Here is a 17,050-nt window from a genome sequence, read left to right on the forward strand (position 1 = left end):
TTTCAACATTAAATATATTTAGTTAGGTTGAATAGTGATTTTTAAATTATGTACTCAACCTAATATAATCACAATTTCTAACAAGTGAATCCTAAGTTCGAATTCTCCTATAAATCCCCCAATTAAATTCACAATCTTCCAACCTTATATTTCAAAGTCCTTCGATTAAATATCTATCCGAAATTAACTAAAATATCCCCTAAATTTAAATTTTGAAATTTATAACACAATTAATCAAGTATCGCAATTACACACACTAACCAATCTAATTTATTTACAAAAGACCATAAATGTCTATATATATTTAAGCTATTCCAATAACCTAACTTCTTATTATTCAATTCAATCTATTTAATGACTCAATTAAATTCATTAATCAATTAATTCTTTATATACAAAAATTGAGAATTGAGTCTTAGAACGTACCAATTGAGAATCGAGCGATGATTTCATGATCAGCGCGAAGAGAAGAGAATTCTGTCTCTCGGGGCCTCGCAGGAGTGTCGCCGGCCGGTCACCGGACCGCCGCCGTACACGGTGGCCGAAAAAAGCAAAACTGCCCAGATTTTGATTCTAACCATGGCCCCTGACTCGATTTTTCACACAGAACCCAAATCCCATATCAATTTCACCTTTCAACGCCAATTTGTCAAAAATCCCAAATCTAACTCACATTGAAATCTAAATCTAAATCTCCTCAAATCTCTGTCCAGTGACTAAATTGTCAAAAGCATTAAATCAAAATTGCTATGGCTTGTTTTCCGACCGAGCTAAGCCACGGAAGTCACTGAAAACGTTGAGCCTCACCGGAAATCGCACTGACTCACTGTCGGAGGAGGCAGCCGCGTTGCAAGGGAAGAAACTCGATCGATCGACGTGAAGAAGGACCGACAACGTGACCGGCGGCATGAGAGGGATCAATCGCCACCCCTCATTCTCGCCGGGCAGTGGCCGGAAATGGGGAGGGAGGGAAGAACGTGCTGGCGCTCGCTAGGAAGGAGAAGAAGAAAAGGAGAAAAAGGAAAGAAAAAAAAAGAAAAAAAAAATCTTGGAGCTTCTAGACCATTCCGGTTCGATTCGAACCGGTTTGGTCTAATTCAATAATTCGGCTCGATTTGCTTGGTTTTCTAATCCGATTTGATTTATTTTGATTCTTTTAGTTAGGTTCTAGAACATTTCTTCACTTTACCAAATAGTAATAATGATCGGTCTAATAATAATATTAGATTTTTAGAATAATTAATTTATATAGTAATCACACACATATACATATACATTTTTTAATAAATTAATAATTAGTGCTCCATATTACTCTTAAAAATTTCTAAAGGTTCTCCACTCGGCAAATATTTAATAATATGATTTGGGCTTGAGCCCAATCCTGTAAACTTGGGCTCGAATTAGAATTAAACAGTATTTGAAGTCCAAACAGTCAAAAATTCAGATTTTTTATTTAATAAAAATTCAAAAGTTTCGAAAATAAAAATTAAGGGTGTTTCAGTTCTGATACCACTTGTTGGGAAAATCGCTATTTTCCCGCCCTTCGGACCGGCTTCAAGCAGGAACAAATGAGAAAATAAAATAATGACTGAGAAATTAAAGAGAATAAATAACACGATAATTTAACGTGAAAAACTCCCCAATTGGAGAAAAACCACGGCCGTTGCCAAACGACAACCAAGAAAAATATTCACTACGCGGAAAATTGTTACAACCACAATTACAAAATATTTTTCTACCCGACACCCTCAAAACACCCCAAATATTTTATACTCCAAGGGACTTCAAAAGACTTGCTTTAAATCCCTAATATAAAACACATTTAAGTGTTTTTGGTGTGTTTAGAAACCTAAACATTGGCTTCCTTTTATAGCCAATTCAAACACCCTCAAAACTCAATCTCCCCGATATGGGATTGAGCACAACCAATTTTTTATATTTTTTTTTTCTTTTGTTTTCAACAAATGCAGCTAACACTAACATCTAACTGAATCACATATATTAATAAAAACAAAAAATCCATAATCAACTGTCAACTTAGAAATGTGGAAAATTCATATGTTTTTTTTTCAATAATTATATATTTTTTTTTTCGATAACTTAGACCACTTTTTTTCTTATAATAATAAAAATGTGGAAAATTCGATTCTATCATTCAAATTATGATTCAATCATTATTGGTGTGTTGTCTTGATCAGTTCTAAAATCTACTTCCTACATCTCAAAATATATGTCATTTTAGGATAATTATTTTTTTCTTAAAATATAAGTCGTTTTGAGTATTTTAAAAAATAATAAATGATATTTTTCCAATATTACCTTTATTTATATTAGATATAATAATTATTTTCATAAATTATTCGTGATTGAGATAAAAGAGTAATTTCATTAAATTTACTTTTACTTTTTTTATAATTTAGGAGAATTAATTAATTTTTTAATTTTAATGTAAAAAATTTAAATGACTTATATTTTGGGACTGAAAAAACATAACTTTAGCTTTGCATATTTGTAATACCAAGTGCAGCCCATATCCATATGGTGACTGTCCTATTAGTTCTTTACAATAAAGCCCAAAAACATTAAAATCCAGTTCCAATGTGTGGGGAAAGAAGATTTATTTCAGTTGAGAAGCAAATATATATATATTCCCATCTTCGGTTTAAAACAGTTAATGGACTAGGACCAGGACCGTTAAAGGCCCATTTTTAGTTAAAGCCGGAGTTCAACTTAGAATATGCTAATTGGAACTCAGCCCAAATACATATAATCATTTTTGGGTCAAATTTGGATTAACTCAAACATTTCAGTGCAACGTTCTCGTTCTCGTTATCATGCAAATATTAAATCGGTAAATAGCTTTAATTTGACACCAAAATTGTAAATAATGGTTACAATAAAATTTATTGATCGAAATACAGATTCCGATAGGGAAGATGAATTTTATTAGCAGGTTTGGGATGAATAGTGATATCTATTTTATAATCGGATTTAGGTATTCCACGTTATTCTTAGTTACAATATGATTATTTTTGTCGTTCTCCAAAAATACATTCTAGTAGTTCTAAGTTAATTGCTTCAAAATCTCATTCGGAGGTTGAAATTATACTATCTTTTTATAGCTCATTTGGAACAAATGAATTATGGTTGTAGAATTCATTTGTAAATAAATTTCAAGTAAAATTCATTTGCAAATGATTTTGTTATGTATTATATATTACAATTTAAAATAAGAAATTCAGTTGAATTCCGTAAAATTATAATTGGAATAAATTTTTAAATGAAAATTCATTTATCTTTATTTCTTATAACACCCTTGACATAATAATTTAATAAAAATAAATAACAAACATCAATTATATTTATTATGTACAATATAATAACTTGTCATTTTTTATTAAAATATAAATAATAAATTTCACATAAATAAGTACACTAATATTCCACGCTAATTAATTAATTATATAAGCAGTAACATTCATCATAATAATTATTTTTAATTGATGTAAACAATTTTGTTGATTTAAGTAATTAATTTGGAAACTAAAAATATATTAAGAATGTTACTATTGTTTTTAATTGCATTTGAAAACAATTCTTAATGCTCAATTTTTATAGTTTCATAGTAATAATAACTAACGTTATTATTAGGTTTTAAAAAGAACATCATTACTAGTTTGAAATTTTAAAAAAAATAAAAGTATAAATATAAACTAACATCATTATTAAATTAAAAAAAATAACATTCTTATAGATTAGAATTTTCAAAAAAATAAATAAAAAGTAAAAATAGTTGAGTTTTATAGTGTGGGGTAATTTTATCAATAAACATTTCAATGGTCAATTTTATAGAATTCATTTACAAATTCCATCAATTTTAGTAGAATTTGAATTAGTCACATTCAGTTCCATATAATTCAATTCATAAAATTCAAATCTGTATTTTTTTTATTCCATACACAACATTTTGGATTCTAAATGAATTCTTTTGTGAAATTCATTTTCAAGGGGCTCTTAGTTCCTAAAATTTTGGATTTAAATGTTTATTAGTTGAAAAATATAATTATTCATTAAAATAATTAGAGTGATTAAATCTCAAAGAATCAATCATTTTCATATCTCTAATAATTTTTCAGTAGTAGGAAAATTTATACATGAACGGCTTCCAGACGGGTTTCCGTTCAAAGTATCCGACTTTTCCGGCAAAACGACAGATGAAGACGCCAGAAGAGAGTGAAAACGACGATGTCGGTCTAAATTTCTCTAGAAGCTGAAAATTGGTGAATAAATCCAATAATCCAAGGGACGAAGAAAACCACAGCGCTGTCTTATTATCCGCCAGCAGGAAGCTAAGGAGAAACCTCAACACATCTCCTCCATCCTACCATTCCCCAGTGGGAGTAAGTAGCCGACTTTTGATTCCGAATATGCGAATCTACTAGGACGTTCACACATGCATGTGAAAAAGGGTATAAAGATTAAAGAATATATATATTTTTTTTAATCTAATAAAGAGGGATAAACCCCGAAAGATAAATAAAATTAAGACTACACCTTGCATATTCTATCGTAAAAGATCCAGAGCCTGACTGCTAAATTAATAAGCTTGTCTGCAACTTAATTAGCTGAATGTTTAATTTGATTTCTGGATTTTTAGTAAAATTAAATTTTTAACTTTAAGAGGGAGCCCCAATTCTGCCATCACACAATACTTTTCCTTTCTTCAATATCAGCATGTCATTAAATGACATGTGACAAACATCCACCTTGATTTATATAAGGTAAAATGCATAAATTCACCCGTGATTTACATAAAAAATCTCGCGGCGCACTTAACTTTACGAGGGATCTATATCCCTAATATATTTTGATAACATTGTATATTTTTTCATATTAAAAACAATAGTATTTTAGTTTTTATATGTAAAATATTGATTTGATATGTAGTTAATACAACTTTTAGAATAATAGTTTTCACATTTGTCAATAATTCAATAAATGATCTAAATTTAAAATTTGGAGTATTTAATGGAAAAAATTTTGCAAATTAATATATTTAATAGGATACAATTTTTAAGTTGAAGTGTAGGACGAGTGAAAATAAAAATTAAACATGTTACAAGATCTTTTTATGTAAACTATGGGGCTTAATTTATGCATTTGGACATTTATATAATCATTAAGAGGCTAACAGAGTTGCGGATGGGCTTGCAAACATTGTTGTTCGTGGGGATTTGGGTTTGCAGGTGCAAGCCTCTCCTCGTGCTGCTAGCTTTGTTGCTGTTCTTAGGGAAGATTGGCAGGGGATTTCCTTGCCAAGAATTACTAATGTTTTTTGTTAGGTTAATGATCCTTCTCTCCCTTCATTCAAACAAATCATACTGTGTTAGAGGAAAGTTCCAGCAACATCTTTTTCCACTGTTATAACATAAATTAATTAGGACCTTATGAATAAAACAATTGCTGGAGTAACCTTTAATAGGGCAGAGCAAAGCATTCTTGTAAATTCTTAAATTGATAAAATTTCTAATATTTGATTGATCTAATTTTTTTTCCGCAAAGGAAATAAGTTGATTCTTTTAGATTCTCTCTCGTTCTTCCTAAAAACAAAATCCTAATAATTACATCCTGTAATGTGCTTGAACTACAATTAGTATCTCTCTGTGAGATGTTAAATTATTTGGATAATTTTTCAAAATAATGGTAAAATAATGGTAGAACTATTTAAAATTGTTATTTCAAAGTAAAGAGTATTATTCTTACTGCGTACCATAAATAAGAATTTTTTTTTATTTATATCACAGGTGTTATTAACCTATTAGGTTATACCTAATATTACTCGGCGCCCGTGTCTGGCTCATAAAAAATGAGCACTCCTAGTAGAAATTTTTTTTTATTTACAAGAATTGAAAATATAAGATTAATCTAGATCTCGATAACATATTTAAAATAATGATGGTGGTATTTACAATTATTATCTCAAAGTAAAGGATATTGTTTTTAATGTGGGCTATAAATAAGAAAGTTTTTCTTTATCTATAAGTTCATTCTTGTGATTCTCAAATCTTTCTCAAATATCAACATATGAGATTAGTCTCCTTTATCAAGATTTTGTAGTTGTTCCTCCTATGAACGTTTTTTTTATTAATGGAATATTCAACTTTACAAAATCGTCTATCAAGTTTAAAAGGTATTTTATTATTTGAGCCACTCATTTTAAATATCATATATAAAAAATTTATCATGGAAATCTCATAATTACCATCTAATATATAAATTGAAAAATGAAAAAAAAATATATTTTTTTATATTCTCAAAAATTTTGAAAGGTACCTTTAAATGGAATAATTAAACCATTAGTGTCCGAACTTTCACATTTTTTCTATTTTTGTATCTCAACGGAGAATAATAATAATTAAGTGTCTAAACTTGTAAAATGTTGCAATTGAATGTCTCTAATTAATGTGGATAACCAAAAAACTGATTATGAACTAGCGTAGCCTAATTTTTTTAGTTACGTGGCAGCTTACTTGGCGTTAAATAACTGAAATATCTGCCAAATAAGCTATTGCTTAGCTGGACGGGACTTAAAATCCCCATTTTAACCTCAATTTATTGCTTTCCCAGCTACCTCCTTCTCTTTCCTTCCAACGCCAGTGTCAAAGCAGGAGAGAAAGTGGGTTTTAACTTTTTGAAAACATCAAAATTAAAATAAAATAAAGGAAAGGGAAAGCAAAGCCAAGCCATCTGAGTAATGTGACATGAAAAGTATAGGAAGAAAAAGTGCAGGGAAAATAACAAATATACATCAAGAATGTAGATGCAAAATTACTAGTAAACTATCTAAATCATCATATCATGTCGTATCCCTTACTAAAAAAAAAATAATAATAATAGAAATATAAAGCCCTTAAACCAATTAATCAACAATGAATAACTTAATATTGCCAAATAGAAATATCATCTCATCCATTGTGCAAATGAATTTCAAAAATTAGAGTAAAAATCCACTAATATGATTTAATCACACCCATAGTAATCCAGAATTATTTTCAATTTGCTTTTGATAGAATTCTATTGAAAAATATGATCTTTCTCGAGGAAAAAAAAAATTAATGCTCTGTAAAAAGGACAAATTCCTCAAAAAAGTGAAAAAAAAGGTTAACTGCTTTCCCAGAAGTGCAAGAATGATCACTTCACAGTTTGGTCGACAAGGCAAATGATAATAATTAGTTGTCAATTATCTTCCTGCCATTTTTCTTTCTTGGGAAACAAACAGAGAAACGACTGAAGTAGAATCAATACAAGAAGAACCTCACTAGAGATCAGGGAATCGAACGACAGAGACGCGAGGAGAGCAACTATCGTAGAGGAGACAGACGACTGAGATCGGATGCAGCAAGAAATGAAAAAGAACCGACGGCTACTATCCTAATTTATTCGCGCTATTTCTCTATGAGAAAACTTGTAATTTTTTGGCTTTACTTTTCCTTTATTTTATTTTATTTTAATATTGATGTTTTCAGAAAGTTAAAAACCAATTTCTCTCTTTTGGTTTTACCCTAGAAGAGAAGAAGAGGAGGTCGTGGGCAAATAATCAATTGAGGTTAAAATGGGGATTTTAAATCTTGTCCAGCTAAGCAATGGCTTGTTTGACATATATTTAACGCCAAGTAAGCTGCCACGTAACAAAAATTGGGCGCTGCTCGTGTATAATTAATTTTACGATTATCCACGTCAGTTAGAGACATCTAATTACAATATTTTATAAATTTAAACACTTAATTATTGTTATTTTCCATTGAAACATCAAAATTTAAAAAATAAGAAAATTCAGATAATAATGGTATAATTATCGCACTTAAGTTGAAGTTGAATGATACTTGATACTTGTAATAACGGCCCAACCCAATTAAATTTAGTCAAACGAACGCATCATTCGTTAATCGTTACCCTCAACTCACCTCCAAGTAGGCATCTACTAGATGATAGGACCTCTCATAAAAAACAACCTAAAGATGGAAACAAGAAAACCGGAATAGCCAGTTAAAAGTCCTAAATGAACATAAACTACCCCACACGTTTATTTTATGAAACCTCCACGTGTCCACTCTTATCCGTTACCTTCTCTTTTTCTCCTTCCCTCTCACCTCCTTTAAATGCTGAACCTAAACCAAACGCCACCATCGTTACTTTTGACTCTCTATAACTCAAAACCAAAACCCTCACCTTTTAAGAGCGCTCTCTTTCTCTCTCCAAAATCTTAGTAATGGCTGCTAATATCCTTCCATTGAACTCTGTCACTATCAGAGCACGTGCCGGACCAGGTTCCCAGAGGCCCGATCCACATGGCCGGAAAAGTTCCTCTAGCTCGGGTAACTGGTGGTCCCCGCTCTTCGGATGGTCCTCCGAGGCCGACTACATTGGCTCTGAGAATAAGCCCCAAGATATGCAGGAAAAAGAGGACGGCAGATCGGAGTCGGATCTCAGCTCAAAACCAGTGAGATCTCGGTTTGCTCCAGGTGGTTTCACTGAGGAGAAGGCGAGACAACTCCGTATGATGACTAATGAAACGTCATCGTTTCATGATGTTATGTATCACTCTGCGATCGCGTCAAGGCTAGCCTCCGACTTCAAGCACAGATCCGAACGGTAGTTCTCCGGCTAGTATGGTTCATCAATAACTTTTTTCTATATGCATATAGATTTTACTCGTACATGGTTTTTCCAGCAAAAAATAATCTAGTTTGGAAAATCTGTAATTTTGGACTGAAATGTTTGATTGCTACTTGCTTGTAAGTTATGATCAAAAGATAACGGATAAGGACTACGCTCTGTAAATTATTAATGTACAAATCTGATATCGTTTATGATGCTTGCGTAGCATATGCGTTATTTTAATGGCTATCTCTTTAAGGTATTCTTATAATTATTAGTTAAAACATGATTTAACGTGCACGCATATTAGCCGGCAACCATTGGATTAACGATCAATCATTTCTTATTCACTGGGTCCCAATCCGATTTCACTTATTGAGTGATGGACGGTGAAGATGAGAGCAACAGTTAACCCAAATTCTTCACTATGACTGATTAATCGCGCACGATTGTTATAATAACAAGATTAGATTAACGCTAGTGTTGGTAACTATAATCTTGTAATCCTCTGAATAAAATTTGGTTGGTTGCTTGGCTATAAAATAGAATAGAATAAAATAAAATTATGCAAGTTGGCTATGGAATAAAATTAAATTTCGTACATAGAAAGATCCTGAATTATATTCGGATAATTTATATGTGCTTGTCAAGAATCCAATTCCAAACAGAAGAATATGCTTGTGTCCCAGGACATTTGTAAATTTGTACGTGACTAATTATATTTTTTTTGGTGGAATAGCAGCAAATTTTAGATTAATTATACGTTGATTAATGAGAAAAAGATGTTATCTACAATGTGGGTAACTAAATTGTCTATATGTGCAGCATCGTAGCAAAATTTTGATCACAGAAATGAACCAAACAAATTATGTACCCATAATTGTTAAAAAACGAACGTGTACAATGCAGGGAAAACTGTGGTCCTGGAAATCAATTGTTCCACATTCAATGTATACCTTTGTCTCTATCTTTCACCATTCTAATCTGTCTTACTTGAATGAGAAAGGACAGAACAAGGCCTTAATAGAATTATGGTTAATGAATCGAGACATCACTATAACAAGGCAACAGCAGGAAGTAACCGTCTGCCGGCAAGCAAGTGCTACATGCATTGGCCAGCTATCTAGCAATAAATTACAGTTACTACAGAAGTCTTAACACAATAAACACAAGTGCAACGGGCTTTATTGATGGATTGGCAAGCAGTAGACTAGTTTTTCTAATAATGAATCTGCACTTTGATGTTTCTGACGCTACTAAGTTAAGAAAACCAAGATGCAGACATCTACTCTTACAACTGCAAGGTAAAGTGAAGTAGCAACTTGACATACAGACATCTATGTAGATATACAGAACCTCTATGTATCGAAAGTGACAAGGCTGAGAATAATGAGGCTAGTTGGGATGCATAAACACCCAAGTGGTACGTAACAACAAGTTCCTTGCTGAAGAATGACAAAAATAGTCTTCTTCCAGGCTATGACAATAATAAAATTCATGAACCGTGCCAAATAATCATAATATTATTTTGACCACCCAAATGCAGCCTGTACATTTACCTAAAATATTGAAAGTATTCATCTCAAACTCCACAGATGTAAAACATACTTGCAGAAATTTGATTCCTCAGAAATATAAGATGCGGTCTAACATTCTGTAACAAAACCAAAAAGAATACTAGAGTTGAGTTGGAACTTAGAAGCCATAGAAATATGAACAGAGTACTTGCAGGGAACTACAATCACTGCCAAAGATACTCGGTCTCACCATCAGCACAGAAGAAGTTACACCATTCTTAGGAGTCGGGGATTTTCTCTCTCTCCAACCTCCTCCTCCAAGCATTCAAAATTGTTAGTTGATCAGCTACCATTAGCCTAGTTTCAGTAATAATGGAAGCACACTTGACAAGTTTGATTTTAAGTGTCATTGAGACATCTTCCACAAGTTTTTGGGTCAGCAGTTTTGGATATGCAAACTGAGCCGTAATCATCTATTCTAGCAATTGTGGGAGTAATTTTATTTTATTCATTGACAAACAAAATAAGAAATCAACAAGAAAAAGCCCCATGTAATTATTTGGACTTACAACTTGTTAGCCCCCAGCCCAAGACCCTTTTGTTCCTTTTAGGGGACTAAAATAGTAATTAAAAATCATACACCCACCCAAATAAACATAATATCAACCATTCATTTGAAGCCCAGTACAGGAAACTTAACTTCAATAACTGGGTGTAGAAACAGTACTTCTGACATCATAGTTCAAAGCTCCGAAGTCAAAAACTCAATGACGACTTTTTTTTATCTTTCTAATATGGCATTTACACTTAAACAAAAGTAACTTCCATGTCTGGTATTTATTTCTCTCAAAAACTACAGGTGTAAAATGCAATCCTAAAACTTTTAGCACCGACAAATGGGTATAAGGTGCAATCAAAATTCCATAACAAAATTGATAAGACTACAAACTCAAATTTTGGTATAGCTAATTCTTTTGTAAGAAAAATACCAAGTCACTATTTGATTCAATAACCAATAAATGAAGTAGAGTGAAGCAGCAAACCAGACCTCTTGAACCAGAAGCAAAATCACTTGCTCTCGATGTCATATAAATCTGTTCTGTAAATATCTATCAAGGAAAAGCAACAAAAAACTTGAAAGACAAAGGGAAAAAAAAAAAAAAATACACTGACATCTTACATGGGCACATAACAATTTCACAGCATTTCTAACATCTAAGTGCATTTTATAAAAGCTTATGCTTGATTGTCCTCTCATTCACATAGGGCACTTCATGCAGGCTCTCAGGCAGTTAAGTACAACTCTCCAAAAGACATTATGAACTTTTAAGGCTCAAACACATTATTATCACGAGGATTTCATGAACAAAATTTGAGAAATCTTTTTTTTTTTTTTTTTTGGATACATAGTTTATGCAATTACATTATTATTCAAACTGAATAACCTGATAACATGAAATCACACATTGAGTAACGCAGTAAATGGTGTATATTATTTTCAACAAAATGGAGTCATTACTTGATGTGTGGTAAAGTTTTGCCTTGCATCTACATCAATGCAGGACTGAACATTTGAAGTCTTAGAAGCAAAGAGTTGGATAATTTCCAAATTCTCTACCCGCCCCAACCCAATATTGTGCAGGTGAGACCGGGAGACCCTCACCCTGCCCGAAGCCCCTTACTTGCACCAACTTATAATGTATTAGTACTTTTTATTGAATAATTAATTCTTTTACATATTTAAATACTTAAATACTTAATTATAATAATTTTGAGTTGAGAATTTATATTTGTAACTTATAATTTATGTTTTTAATAAATAAATTTATATTTTTTAATAATATATTGAAATAAAAAATAAAAAGACCAAAAAATCCCTGCAAGGAAACACCTCTCCCCAACCCAACCCTGATCTTCCAAGGGGCAGGGATGGGAGAGGCAATCCCACGCCCACCTGGCCCCCTTGCCATCCCTACTTCATGGCAATATAAAAAGGACTTATTGAGATCTATAGAAAAGTTTTTGCTATCAGCATTTGCACTCGAACTTAAAATTTTTATACTAACTCTTATTCATATGTTTGGAAATTTGAATTACTTCAAATTCACAGAAATTGGACTCTGCGTGCTAAAGAAAAACATAACAGAATTATCATCATGCAAGTACCAGCTTTGTGTGTTATTCATGACAACTTAGTTGGACCCAAGATCAAAGAGGGATAACAAATTAAATTGACAAAAGATCATGGAGAAGAAGAATGTTGAAGCACTAGATGCTATAGAGGAATTATTTATACAATAACAACCTATGCCTCAAGAAAGCAAACCTCAATGCAATCGACTGAGAGGTCACATGTTCAAACAAGGTAACAGCATCCTCACAATGCAAACAGAAGGCTGTTGACCTACTTTGGGCAACAGCATGCATTGACAGGAGTATCATAGGGTCCTTGTGACGCTTTACAACAGAAGACACTAAGTAAACTTGATAGTGTGGACCAAAAGTGTGACTTCAGGAGAAGTTTCACTTTCAGGGAACATGTCTATATCCAACAAAATTATTCTTTTCAGCAATGCAACTATGTGAAAGAAATTATGTTAGATCTTATTGTTCAAGTATCAACTTAATACTTGACAATTTTCAATTTAAACAAGGGAAAAAACCAACCAAATCAGACTTGCTGCTTCCTCACAAACTTTTCATGAAAACCCATAAAGATCCTAATCTCTGGAATCTTACTTTATCATAACTCATAAATCTCAGTTTGTCGTCAGTTATATCCCTAAATTCTAGACAAAAGCGGAATCATATCGTGGGTAAATACATGTTTAGCAACTTGCAATTTCACCCCGTATTCTCCAAAAGAAGTCCACCCACCCCCATGTCCCACTACTTCATTCTCTCTACATACATAGTATGCACAAGCTTTTTTATTTTTTAATCACGCTATAATATTGTAAATGAAGACACTAATGTTTCCAACTTCTGATATCAATTCTCATACAGGCCAGTAAGCACACAATTATTTCATAAAACACACACCTAACCTACAGAGAGAATGTCACAAGGGTATACATCACAGAAAATGGAATGAGAATCTACAATTTGCATATACCAAAATGAGCAAATTGAAATAAAGAACAGGATACAGTGATATGATTACTCATCCATTCATAGTATACTCCATATCAAAACAAAGAAATCAGAATCATATTGCATTATAAAAGAACCGAATTTTTTGACAACCCAACAAGTAAATTGAGAAAAGGATACACCAGGTAACAGCCATGGGCAAAAGCACCAGCCAAAACAGCAGTAAACAAACGATCCCTTAAAACTGGATTTCTACGCAGCGAGATTCGAACTGAAAAAATTGAACATCCATAAATGTTAAAAACACTGAATGGCTCAAAAGGAAAGGAAAACCCATAAAAGGAATCATAAAATATGCAGAAATAGATCTTACTGAGAGGAAGAATCGGGGCGTAGACGAGAGGAACTAAGAACTTGAAAGCGGGGCCATTGTTTTGCTTTCTAACAACAGGCTCACTGAAAAGACATGCGTAGAGGAGATTAATTAATCAACAATATCAATGATATTTTAAAACGAATATGTAGGATTGTGTGTATAGAGAAACTCACCGGACAGACGGATCGGACGATGAGGCCATACTTGGCTCAGAGGTGATAGGATCTTTACGGCAATTTGTTATAATTGGCAGCGTCAGACTAGACACTAGTCTCCTGCTTCGGGTCAGAGATGGAGTCTGGGCAATTTGTCTTCGTGCAAGGCGGAAAGCAAGGGCTGGTTATACCAACCAAGAGCAGAACTAGCTGAAAATAGAATTGAAACCGGGTTATGACGTATACTTAGGGCTGAGTGACCAATATACGGATTTGATCCCAAAAGCGAACCAACTCAGTTTGGTTGGATACGATCGACTTTTTTGAAAGTCGGTTACCGTTTGATTTCAACAGTGATACCGAACATTTTTTATTTCGGTTCAGTTTTATAAATAGCTGCACTAAAATAATTTGTACGCCCAAACGATTCCATTCAAACCAAATCGAAACTAATATATTTTGATTTAGTACTGAATCAATTTGCACAGTATCAATGAAATTTCAAGACCAAACTAATCTGGTTCAGTTCAATTCGGTTAAAAATGTATGTGTATAATTTCCTCTTAACGAAATTTCTAATTTGATTTCTTCTGAAAAAAAATATCACCTTTAAACTTTAGAACTTGAATCATGTGTCACTTTAAATTTTATAAAAGACCTATTTGTGCACTTTGAGTATTAAATAAAATTATAAAAAAACTCTAAACCATTAACTACAAAAAACTTTAATTTAAATATTAAATAGAATTATAAAACCCGGATAGATATAGGAGTGAGGCAGGTGAGTTATCTGTATCTATTCATTTAAAATTTCACTATCATATCTATCCCAAACATATTTAGAATTCTCCTTAAATAGATAGGATACTCGCAAATCCTAAACTATCAAAATCCGGACTTATTTAATTTTACTAGTGATCAATAGGGTGCCCATGAATACCTACTACCAAATCTGTTTAATATAGCAGGTAACTGGTAGCGAATATCCAAAGACATATTCACAAAACCCGTATCTATTACACGTAGCATTTTCACTATCGGAGCGAGATAGGTAGCCTGAAATACTAGTACCGTTTCGATCCCTAAACACGGACTTATTCACGATTTTGGTTGAATACTTTAAATACAATCTTTAATCTAACTTTGAAAAATACGAAGCCTTAGAATATGATTTTGTTTTGGAAAAATTACAATACAATTCATATGGTTTGCGAAATACAATAAATTCATCTTTGAATTTTTTAAAATGTACTAGATAGGATACTCGCAAATCCTAAACTATCAAAATCCGGACTTATTTAATTTTACTAGTGATCAATAGGATGCCCATGAATACCTACTACCAAGCCCTTTTAATATAGTAGGTAACTGGTAGCGAATATCCAAAGACATATTCACAAAACCCGTATCTGTTACACGTAGCAATTTCACTATTGAAGCGAGATAGGTAGCCTGAAATATTAGTACCATTTCTACCCCTAAACACGGACTTATTCACGATTTTGGTTGAATACTTTAAATACAATCTTTAATCTAACTTTGAAAATACGAAGCCTTAGAATAGGATTTTGTTTTGAAAAATTACAATACAATATTCATGTGGTTTGCGAAATACAATAAGTCCGTCTTTGAATTTTTTTAAATGTACTAATTTGTCATTATGTTTTGCTTCTGTTACACTATTAGGTCCTTCTATCCAATTTTTGCATCTTTTTCATTAAGTCAATAAGAAAACACAGAGATCAAACGAGAGATACTAAAATATTATACCAGAAATTTATATTATAGTCCTTATGGTTGAAAAAATAACTAGTTCGTCCATATGTTTTTAAAAATAAAAAAGGGTATTTTCATCATTTCACACGATATTTAATAGAAAAGATGCAAAATTTAGACATAAAGACCATATATTCTGACGAAAATAAATTATATAAAAATTTTAGTATATTTCCTAAAAGACAGGGACAGACTAGTTGTATTTCACAAATCACGGGATCGTACTGTAATTTTTCCCTTTTGTTTTAGGAAAAACTCGCCTTATTAATATTTCATTTCAAAGTGGATTAGGTTTTGATTCTTTAGAGTAGTTACTTGTAAAATTTAACTCAATTCCTTCTCATAAAGAGTTGAGTTTAATCAATATATCAAGTAGGCAGTCTTCTCTGCTTCACACGGCTGTATAATAATTATATTTTTCATTTCAAATATAAGATATATAGGTTGAGTAAATTATAGAAATTCGTTTTTTTTAGAGAAAAAGTGACTGGAATTATTATTATATATAAAGTTTTGTAAGATTTAAGATAATTTAAATACTTAATTTTTATTTTTGTAAATATTTATCTAATTAGAAGTGTATAATTAAAAAAACCTATTAAAACATAATAGTTAATTCATCATTACATAAGACATATTTAAATCCTTTGAAATTGCATACACTTAAATCCCTGCAAAAATAAACTAAGGTAAGCAAAATATAAAATGAAAATGAAAATGAAAAAAATAAAATAAAGTAAACAACTCAAACAAAGCAATAAAATGCAACAATATTCTACTTTTAACCGACAATAAATTGACTAAGTTAAAGTAAATAATTAAGTTAAGCTTTCAACGATAGAAAGAAATTTAAGTATTTTATAAAAAGAACAGAATAGTGAATAAAAAAAGAATCTTGAACTTTCTATTTATATATGACGATATATAAATGTTCAAATTCTCCGTCAACAAAACAAAAAATACAATTTTAAAAAGTTTAAAACCACTAATTTCACATCTACCAAATTCTTTAAATTTTAAATCAAAATAAGAAAAACCACATAGATAGCGTTTTTTTTTTTTATGATAAATTCGATATAATCTTACAAACAATAAATTGTTTAAAAATCTCAAATATTATGGACTTGAAAAACTAAATTTGTATCCTTATAATTTACTCAGAAACTTAAAATTATAATTAAACAAATCAAAAGACACATAAAAAATACTACTCACTATTTTATCTTATCGTTTTCAAACTGTATTTTATAATATGTATTTTTGAAACACATGATTTTTTTAACATTTTTAAACATACTATATTTGATTTGAGGTTTACACTAAAAAAAAAAAAAATTATATTTGTAAATTATGAAAATTTAAAGGTTTAGATATTATATTGTTTTTCTATCACATATTTGATTTCTACTAAGAAAATAGTAAATTATGAAAATCTAAAAAATGTAATTGAAATATTTAAAATTTTTATATTGCTA

At 31.3% G+C, this 17,050-nt stretch overlaps 2 protein-coding genes across 4 annotated transcripts; one reads left to right on the forward strand and one right to left on the reverse strand.

Moving 5' to 3' along the window:
• The first annotated feature begins 8,269 nt into the window (after positions 1–8,269).
• LOC105639311 (uncharacterized) lies at positions 8,270–8,656 on the forward strand. Its single transcript, NM_001308762.1, is given in 1 exon segment — positions 8,270–8,656. A coding segment is annotated over 1 exon segment (387 nt).
• Positions 8,657–10,848: 2,192 nt separating this feature from the next.
• Positions 10,849–14,046, reverse strand: LOC105639312 (SH3/FCH domain protein). Of its 3 annotated transcripts, none has more exons than XM_012223325.4 (4): positions 13,818–14,044; positions 13,642–13,724; positions 13,449–13,539; positions 10,849–11,274 (listed from the first exon to the last, which is right to left on the reverse strand). In XM_012223325.4, the coding sequence occupies exons 1-4, from the start codon at positions 13,844–13,846 to the stop codon at positions 11,244–11,246; spliced, it is 234 nt and encodes a 77-aa protein (XP_012078715.1). In that variant the 5' UTR covers positions 13,847–14,044; the 3' UTR covers positions 10,849–11,243. The 3 variants fall into 3 exon arrangements, with proteins under 3 accessions (XP_012078715.1, XP_012078714.1, XP_037495009.1); XM_012223324.4 differs by lacking the exon at positions 10,849–11,274 and adding an exon at positions 11,308–11,456 and having other exon boundaries at positions 13,818–14,046; XM_037639081.2 differs by lacking the exon at positions 10,849–11,274 and adding an exon at positions 11,328–11,445 and having other exon boundaries at positions 13,818–14,045.
• Positions 14,047–17,050: the final 3,004 nt, after the last annotated feature.

The sequence above is a fragment of the Jatropha curcas genome, chromosome 8 (assembly GCF_041381405.1).
Source record: "Jatropha curcas cultivar XTBG-Jc1 chromosome 8, XTBG_Jcur_1.0, whole genome shotgun sequence".
Classification (NCBI taxonomy): Eukaryota; Viridiplantae; Streptophyta; class Magnoliopsida; order Malpighiales; family Euphorbiaceae; genus Jatropha; species Jatropha curcas.